Source organism: Dicentrarchus labrax, unplaced genomic scaffold (assembly GCF_905237075.1).
Source record: "Dicentrarchus labrax unplaced genomic scaffold, dlabrax2021, whole genome shotgun sequence".
NCBI classification, from domain to species: Eukaryota; Metazoa; Chordata; class Actinopteri; family Moronidae; genus Dicentrarchus; species Dicentrarchus labrax.
The window spans coordinates 21,925,485-21,935,466 of NW_026136711.1; the positions used below are offsets into that span (position 1 = coordinate 21,925,485).

The following is a 9,982-nucleotide window of genomic DNA, read 5'->3' on the forward strand; positions in this document are numbered from 1 at the left end:
TGTTGTTAATCTGTCAGTCTATGCATATGAAGAAGGTATTAGAGACAACCACATCAGCTGTTATGAAATGGCATTTTCTCCTTATATAATCATGTGTTAACTAGGCTCAGTCTCAGTCTTTTCATAAGTAGACATACAAACGGTCAGGATCCAGAGTCGAAGCTCAGAGACAAAATGTCAAACATACACAGAGAAGGTGCAGATGGCTCCTTTTAGTGCTTTTTTTGTGACCAGAGAGAGATGGGAATTTCACATTTAAATTTGGCTCAAGGATACTTTGACAGGACACATGAGGACTCTTAATGGGGAGGCTGTTGATCTCACGCTTACGGTATTTGTCTGATCACTCTGGATCCTTCACTCTTACAGTCTGTCTCTGTAAGATTAATGATTATAAATGAACAGAGAGCCATAAATTATTCTCTGCTGTCAGAAAATACAAAATTATTACCACTGTCAAATGCTTTCTTACTGTGATCTACATAAATGATTGAAATAACCAGTGTTTATTTGCACATTTAAAGCAATAAGAAACAATACATTATTGAACAAACAGTTATGTGTCTCTTGATTACAATAAATACATTTACATTAATTCCTGCAACATAAATACAACATGACAACATTGAATTACTTTGAAGTACAAAGAATATTGCTGCTATATTGATACCTCATATAAGTAGTCTTAAGAACTTCTGAAAAATTAATGACTGCTCACATTCATCTGTATTGTAAATCTGTAATTTCTGAGACAGTATTAACCTGTAGATCTGTCTACTCATTATATTGTCATGACTTACTATTCAAGTATAATGTGATATTTGTGTTTGTTACTTTATAACAAAAGAGATGTACTGATTGCAGTTAAACAGTAACTTTGCATTAGTAGCTAGTCAAATTAAAGTGTAACTTTATCACACTTGTTTAGCCACAAATACAGTAACAATAATTTAAGAAACTATGTCCATTAAATTTCTATATCAGGATTGTTTCTGAGTGTAATCTTAATCCCAAAATAAAAAAATAAAAGTACGTAAAGTTAAAAAACAAAAACTGTTTGTTTATTTCTTGATGCTGTATCTTAGCTTTTACTGTATGCAAATACAGTTTACGGATATATTGCAGACAGTCAAGTGCTGTTAACCTCTGTGAATCACTTTTTATGTTGTAGCTGTAATAGTCCTGCAGGCTACAAATACTGTGGCACAACAGTGAGGTATATCTAACTAAACTCCTCTGGGATCTGTCCTGGTATCCTGAAACCAGTCTGCCCAGTTTGATCCAGTGTGCTCCTAGGACTGGATGTGGCGAAGCTTGCACGTGTCTCTATTGTGCAGCTGGTCCTATGGAGGAACTGCAGGAAGTTCTCATGGCCTGAGCCGTCATGGCTAGAGACAGCCAGTTCCACTGGCCGGGCTGAGTAGCAGCGCCTCAGCTTACAAAGTTCCTCCCTGATCTGCCGATTAAGAAGCCCATAAAAGAATGGGTTAATAGCAAAGGAGGAATAGGCCAGCCAGGTGACTGCCTCCTCCAGGTCCTCAGGTATCGTAGGTGTCGCGTCTAGCGTCAGATGGAGGTGGAAGGCAAAGTAAGGCAGCCAGCAGATCAGAAACTGGCCAACAATGACCACCAGAGTGAGAGCTGCTTTACCTCCACCAAAAGGCCGGTCACGCATAATCCTACGTGGGGCATTGCGAGTTGTGATGATTGTAGTCTGGCTGTTTATCGAGTCAGAGCGATGCTTCAGCTGACTGTTTGTCCATAAGGGCAGAGGTCCATGCTGACGGGCAGCCACACGGGCAACCTTGTAAACATTACAGTAGACAGCAAAAATCACAACAGCAGGCAAGCAGAAACAGGTGACACTAAAGAGCACAGAGAAGACTCGTCGGTGGTCACTGTGGCTCCAATGCAGCGAGCAGTGTGCAGCACTGATGGAGCTCAGGCTGCCGTAGGACGGCCACCCAAACACAGTGGATAGCCCCAGCACGACAGAGGCCACCCACACCATCACTATCACGGCTGCAGTCAGCTTCAGCGTCATCTTGACCTCGTAGCGCATGGGGTGGACGATGTAGTAGTAACGCTCCACACTGATGGCTGTGATGGTTAAGATAGAGGCAGCTATGAGGGTTACATTAAGGAAGACATAGACCTGGCACTCCAGTACAGTGAACACCACACCAGCAAAGTATGGAGAGCTGGACACAATCCCAAGAGGCATGAGCAAGATGGCACACAGCAGGTCCACTGCACACAGGTGGCACACAAAGACAAATTTCCTGAGATGAGGGGCTTTTATGACAACAACAAGAACAGCAGTGTTGGCCAGAAGTGCCAGAACATTCAAGGTCACCATGAAAAATATCCCTGTTAGGTCCTTGAACCGTGTCTGCGGGTTGGGAAGGGTGCCCAGCTGTCTGCTGGGAGCTGAGGGCATTGGTGCCCAAACTGTGGTGCTGTCATTGTCCTCAGGGGTCAGATATGAACTGTTTTCCTCCATGATTCATTGTAAAGGTTTCAAAGGGAAAGTACACATCTCTAATGCTGACTTCCCCATTGTTCAGTAATGAGGCAGAAGGATCCTTTGGACATCAAAGTAAATATTCTTCACTCCTGTGTTGGAGAAAATGAAGTCCATTAAAACAAGATATTTAACATTTATGGGTCATGTCCAATAAAGACTAGATTCAATACATAACACTAGCATTATCACCTTTTAAGTAGATGTGGCAAACATGTTAGCAAACAGATTCCAATTTATGCAGCTTTAATTTGGAGTCATGTTCAGGGCTAATATTTTTAAGCACTGGCCCCACGAGTCACCAAGCCCCTAAATTTGGTGGCCAAACTTCATTTTTGGTGACACAAATGTGATCTTATGCAAAAACAAATTACTATTTATATCTCGATAACAATACTTACATTTTCTGTAAAATAACACACCAGAATCCTCAAATAGTGCAAACATATGATGATCTTATAGAATATGATGCACTGCTGTTGATTAAATGACCCAACATACAACCTTACAACACACAACCTTACATAAAGTAGTAAAAATTAGTTAAAACCACCATTGCAATAAAATGCAATATATACACTGATGCAGCAGTAATATTAATCCCAGAGCATCATACATGATAGTAAACCACTGACAGGGATCATTTTACTACACTATGACTAGTTTTACTTTTCATACATTAAGCACGTTTTGCTATAATACTTTTACCTTAGTGAGGGTTAGAATGCAGAACTTTTACTTGTAGTCGAGTATTTTCAAAGTGGGGTATTAGTACTTTTGCTTAAGTAATGGACCTGAATACTTATCCCACCTAAGGCTAGCACACCCACAGCCTAACTGCATTCCCCTTTAAGAAAGGTGGGCTTGTAGGTAACCTGTGGGAAGCGAGTCTTTCCTGGTGTGTGAGGATTAGTTCATTTTACTAGCCATAGGCTGCAGTATAGTAAATACTGAAAAGCTATGTTTTGTGTTTGCTGCCACAAAAAAGTAAATAAACGGTACCTTGTTTATTCAACATCACATTGTGTCTACTCTTCACTTACATGAAATATTTGGTGGCCGCAGAGTAACTGATTGTGTCCATGTTTAATGAAAACCACCTGGCGAATGTAAGGCCAATATTTCCTGTTTTAGTTCTTTTAGGGAGTGAAGTAGTGTTAAAGGGACTTTAAAAATGATTTAAGTCAAAAAAAATGTTGGATCCTACATTTCCCATAATGCAAATAATGCTTCTCTTTCTTCCCTGCCTGGTAAACGTCTGCATCTTTCAAATGCTAGAAATCCAGTTTGTAATGCTGGCTGAGATAACCCTGATGACATCGCTATGGCTTCTGGCGTCATCAGGGTTGAATAAGCCACAGAAGATACAACAGGTTGTTTGTTTATAGTGACTGATATCAAAAGCATAAACATAAACATCAAGAGATCCTCACTGCTGCAGCCTCGTAGCCTCCAAGAGAGCACGTACATATATACATTGAAGGTTTCGGAAAGTTAATCAATAACCATTCACATTTCTGTGAATATTTAAGTAGGGATGCTCTCTCTCTTTTAGCGAAGGAGATTCATGATCAATAGGAATAATTCATGGAGGACACCCTGTCTCTCCTCCGTCCGTCCCCATCCTTTTGAAATGAAAGATAATGAGTGTGCTTGTTTTAGCCCAGCTGCAGGGAACTGGCTGCATTGATTAATATGTGTTCAGTGTCACCCTGCACTGCACCATCAAAGAGGAAACCTCTTACCAAGTTTGACCCCCGATCCTTCTGTAATTTCTTATGAAAAAAAAAAAACCAGAAAGCATTGACTGAATATTTATTATGTATTAACTGGTCATTTTAATTAAAGAAAAAGTAGCAAATGTCAGTAGCACACTGCACAAACTGAATTTCAAACTTCTTCATGTTATTGCTTTAACAGCTTGTAGACTCTCTGTATTGTCTTTAACGTGCCCATGCGTATCTGCCATCTTGTGCTTCTAATCATAATCAGGTTAAAAAATGTATGACTGTGGAGGATGCTGTGTCCTAAATACATGTGCTTCCTCACTGCCAGGGATCCACTGCTGCTCTCCCCTGCTGTAATCTTCTCTGTGGACTATTGGCATGCCACGTTTGCAGTGAGATTTATCCCCAGGAAGGACTAGTACATGTACATACTCATGCATATTATGTAAGGGTGTCCTCGTTTTCCATCATGTTCCAGTTGCAGCACAGCATATGCTACATCCTTTAAGTCCACGTTTTACTTCTGATGAGGATGACAGCCACTAGTCAGTTCCAGTTTAATTAGTTCTCTAAAATTATTAATTCAACAGAGAAACATGTAGTGGATTTTGCGTCTGCTGTAGTTCTTGTCTGATGCTACTTTTTAAGGAGAAAGAAATCACCATTAAAAAATACTTTTCCTACGTTATTATGGGGATGAGGGAATTATGGATGTCTTTTAATCCCTCACAAAGCTGTTACAGAGCATTTTACTACAGGGAAACCCCATAATGCCACTCTTTGTGATGACCATAATTGTGTTAATAACCAATTTTAATGTATTTGCATAATTCATTTATATAATTAAAAAAAAGTAATATTACACATTAAATAGCTTAAAAATTTCAGTGGCTAAATGTGCTATTGTAATGAAAAAAGTTAGTAAATTATTTAAGATAAGATACTAAAAATGACCATGTGAATTGTATTATTCTAAGATACAGCCCAAATTACATTGAGGAAGAAAGGACACAGAAATCTTGTTGGATAAATTTCAGTTCATTTCCATTATTATATATAGCAACATTTTGCTGCAAATGTGCTGATATTGTATTAAGAGTCCAGTTGGGAGATATATCATATTCCACATAAGACATCAAAATAGGGCCCTATCCTGTCCAGGTACAGCAGGAATAACCATATGAGGGTCAGCTCCATCCATGCGTGATCTGAGGAGGAACCCTTACAAGCACTTTTTTGTCTGGTTTATTATCCGTAATACTAAAAAGGAATGTTTTTTATTTTTTCAAAATGAGAAATCTTTAATATTTTTTAGATCATTGGTTTATAATACCACCACTTTCCTAAGTGTTCTTCATTGTTTTAAGGCTCTTGTGTTATAGACTAAACTTAACCAATTATTATAAGTTCATTAGTGGTCCAAGTGTCACCAGATTGCCTGATTGTAGGCCTTGTTTATATTAATGTCAGCCTCTGACATATAAAACAGAGAAATGCTATAGGACTAAACCTCTCAGGAATTTTAAGTGATATTATTACATAGGGAAAAACATGAAAGAGCCTATTGTATTTTTTCTTTATCAAATGCACCAAATATACTGTCAGCATGTATATTCCTTTATATCATCTCCACTGATAATCAAAGAAAAGTTAATATTATAACACCACTACATAAAACTAACTTACCAAGCAACTCTTAAATGTTGACAATTGGCTGTTGTTCCTCCAGAAAGTTTTCTGTGAGTCTTGTAAAGTTGAATACGTCCAAATCATGTTGATGACTCCTCTCTGATTCTTTAGAAGCATCAAACTCAGTGCTCAGGAGTTGTTTTCATGTGCACAAGAGTGCTGGTCCACCTTATAGCGGTCTATCAGGAACTATGTAAAAAACTGTGATCATAAACCACGAAGATGAATCCCCAGGGAGAGCTGACACTACCGGAGAGAGCGGTGATGTGCTGTGTGTCCACTGAAACAGCACAGCTGGCTTGGGCGAAAGAGGGGGTGGGGGAGGAGCCAGCAATTGCTGATTGTTCAAATCACATCTTTAAAGACAAGATGACTCTATCAAACCGCCACCCACTGACATTAAACATGTCCCATACACACACATTCTTTCATCAGTCAGTATGTGGCAGTGACTGTCACACAATGTCCACTATGCCTCTGTCTTTACACACAATCCTCTATTCTCCTCTCCAGAGCTTCTGAGAGAATATAGACATTGATGTATTGGTTGGATTCGTACAATCCTTTCACCAATTCACATACAGTATTTTCTTCTTTAAACTGAGTTAATACTATTTCTTCAAATAGAAACCTTCATTTCACAATAATTGTACTCTTTGGGGAGTTGATCACTGCTTGCAGAAGAGTATGAAAAAGCACAGCGCTGACATCTGTTGGTTGCTATGAAAACAAAACTGTAATCCTATGAGAGCATATTGTACTAAAACTGTACATAATAAGACAGTGTTCAAGTTAAGATAACAGAAGAATATCAGTTTGAAATATTTATTGGCCCCTTGTGTAGTTAAGCATAAACAGTGATGTAACCGATGTTGTGGAAGATCACACTTATCACACAATTTTGCAACTGGGAAAAAAAACTATTCTACAACACAGTATCACTTGGTGTAATGCACAATTCATCGTGAACAACCAGGTACAAATGATATCCCTATTACTTTAAACATTTTCAAATGTCCTACTTTCAAACACACAAACACCTGCTTATTGAAATGTTAAACCAGTATTAACACAGACTTCACAAACCTATTATTTAGACACATTTACTACCTCAAATTAAATAAGAACACTTGGTAGTTTTTATTACTGACGATTACATGTGACATTTCATAGTGCTTTTCCATGTTGGCTGGTTTGGTCACCAGGTTAATTTTACACCTTTCAAACACACGACAGACAACAGCTGTTAAAAAAAGTTAAAAAGAAAGAATTCTAAAAAGTGTTAAAAAAATAACCCACTAGGCATTACACTTCAATATGGATAACCTAGACATGGATTTAAAAAAAGGTAACCTGTCACACACACTTCTATCCGACGTGATACTGGTGACCAACTCAAAAGGCTATAACTGAGAATCATTTCCCATTGATTCAGTTTCAGGCAGTAGTGAGGCATCTGGGCAAAAGCTTTGATCAATAAGAGTTTTGTTTTCAGCTTTACCCAAACCCAGTCTCTTCTTTAATAGTTTGTCTTCATTATTCAACTTTGTCCGGATTGCAGTTTTTATTTGGCTGCTATCAACGCCGAACTTGACTGCCACATGATCTGAAAGAGGAAACACAATAAAGATTTGAATTCATACATAAAGAGCATCTACAAACAAGGTCTGCGTGCTTAAAATTCTATGATACTGAATGTTCTTTATCTTACCGATTATACTTCTCAAGATCTCTGGTGGGAGTTGAGGCTTGTGGCAATCTTCTCCAGTGAAGGTGTTCCTCCGGCCCTGCAGAGAGTGTGTGGCCAATGTTTCTCTGTCAAAAAGTATCATCAGCAGTGCTGACGTGTACTTCTTGTAGTCGCCAATCTCTGCAATGCGCTCATAAAGATTTTTCGGTACTCGAAGATTCTCTGACAGGTACAAGAAGTTGTCATCATCCTGATGTCAAAAAAGGAAAAATGTTACAAACACATAAAGATTCATTAATGACAGAATCTGACACCAACCGTTTTGTAACCATTACAACTTTAAAATAGGAGCACTTACATAAAACCAGTTCTCTTATGAAAACAAAATGTAAGTGAACTGAAAAATATTCCCAGAATCGTGCTGTTATTACAAGGCACGGGGTGTATGAGCACTGACCTCTGGGATATTATGAACCGCTCTCATCTCTGCCTCAGGCTCATTCAAGAAAGAGATGGTTTCATCCTGAGAGTTTTGTGGTGCAACTCCTGCATCGCCTCCTTGGAGAACATGATCCAGAGTGACTCGTAGCTCATGTGCTGTGTGCCTCATCTGCATCATGAGTGTGTTCATCTCTGTTAAAAAAAAAAAGTGCCAAGTCACTTAGAGCCGGTTTATTCATAGAGTAATTCAAATTATTAGATGGCATGATGCCTTAGCCAGGATTTTAGCAGAAGCCTTTCCACCTAAAAAACTACTATTTTCCTACATTGGGATCTAAATGTTATTTCAAAGCTTTTTCTACACTTGTTCATAGGTGTGTAAAGAATAATAAATCCCTTTTATTTAATTTGGTAATGCTTTTTTCTGTAATTTTCTTATAATTACCTAGAAAGTTGAAATAAATTATGCAATCTGGCACTAAATGTAAGGAAATAGGAACGGCTTCGGAAGAAAGGCTTAATTTATACAGGTGAATGTTAATTTGATCAATTACTAGAGACTTAATTCTCAAAATATGTTAAATTGTATTTGTAAATTGCTTCGTCAGCTGAACTGCTTTGAACTGACTAAAAGACTCTTTAGGTTACACATTGATTAATTATGACTACCCTAACTTTCTCGCAAATTATTAAGAAACTACGGACACAAAAATAATGTATTACCTTTAATTATTATCATTCAGCCATAAACTCCTCTTTGTATTATTAAACCTCCAAATATACAAATATATGACATTGAACATGACCTCAACTGTACCCCTGCCCTGGCTGTGATTACAGTGAGTCATACAGTAACTAGGCTGCCAAGTCATGTCATTTTTTATTTCATTTTAGCATATTAACTCATAAATTAGTCATCTTTTTCCACCCACCTTTCAGCTCTCTCAACTCTCTCTCAGCCAAAATTCTACATCTGCGTTCATATTTGAGTTGTGCTTGCAGTTGCTCTATCTTCATGAGGAGACTGATGGTGTCTGTTCTGATGCCTGGACTTTCAACATTGTCTTCATCAAATTCAATGTTTTCATGCTGCCAAATGAGAAACACAATGTCTATGTGTAGAAAGGCAAACAACGGTTGTTTTCTATGCACAATTAAATGGCAAAATCTCCCACCTCATTGTTGGGGAAAGGTGAGTAGTTGGACTCTTCATTCAGCCTGTACTTATCCTCCATTGGATCACAGCCAAACTCCTGTGCATCAGTGCCGATTTTTATCATCTTCACTGGAGGTTGTGTTGGAGTCGCTCCTGCGTCTCTCTTGGGTGGCATGGGAGTAAAAAAAACTAAAATCTGAGGAGAGTGCAGATTTGATCAGTTGGCACATCAAGTATTGCTTTTGTTGCACGAGATGGAGTGAAAGTTTGATTCAAACTTTTCCAGTTGCTCAACACGGTCTGTTCATTTTAAACTCATTCATGCAAGACAATAATGAAAACTTAGTTTACGTTACATCCACCCCCCCTTCCACCTCCACCTCCCCCTGCCCTCAACCCCTCCTACTAGCCACCAGATCGCCTCCAGCTGGAGCCACTCAGTGATCACTACTCCTTCCAATACAATATCAAAAACATGTGATCTGTAATGGTAGATGGTTCTGAGGAGGCTCACCTGGCCGTTCAGCCCGATTTCAGGGATCAACTGTGACCACACTCACTGAGGACAGAGACAGCGCAGTAAATGGAAATACTGCGTAGTAGAGGAAGTAGTAGTACTACTGCAGTAGTGCAGTACATAGATCCTGATACAATTACTGCTTATTTTTAACAGCCGCGCAAGACGTTTCCGCTTAAACAACTGTGAAATAATGCTCCTATATTTATCTTTTAATGTGTATGATACACATGTGTAT

At 38.7% G+C, this 9,982-nt stretch overlaps 2 protein-coding genes across 2 annotated transcripts; both read right to left on the bottom strand.

Moving 5' to 3' along the window:
• Positions 1 to 490: 490 nt before the first annotated feature.
• Positions 491 to 6,196, bottom strand: si:ch211-213o11.11 (probable G-protein coupled receptor). The gene is made up of 2 exons (XM_051414199.1): positions 5,938 to 6,196; positions 491 to 2,616 (listed from the first exon to the last, which is right to left on the bottom strand). The coding sequence occupies exon 2, from the start codon at positions 2,501 to 2,503 to the stop codon at positions 1,223 to 1,225; it is 1,281 nt and encodes a 426-aa protein (XP_051270159.1). The 5' UTR covers positions 2,504 to 2,616; positions 5,938 to 6,196; the 3' UTR covers positions 491 to 1,222.
• Positions 6,197 to 6,751: 555 nt separating this feature from the next.
• LOC127371417 (uncharacterized) lies at positions 6,752 to 9,938 on the bottom strand. The gene is made up of 6 exons (XM_051414207.1): positions 9,742 to 9,938; positions 9,247 to 9,423; positions 9,004 to 9,160; positions 8,088 to 8,263; positions 7,652 to 7,880; positions 6,752 to 7,546 (listed from the first exon to the last, which is right to left on the bottom strand). The coding sequence occupies exons 2-6, from the start codon at positions 9,400 to 9,402 to the stop codon at positions 7,344 to 7,346; spliced, it is 921 nt and encodes a 306-aa protein (XP_051270167.1). The 5' UTR covers positions 9,403 to 9,423; positions 9,742 to 9,938; the 3' UTR covers positions 6,752 to 7,343.
• Positions 9,939 to 9,982: the final 44 nt, after the last annotated feature.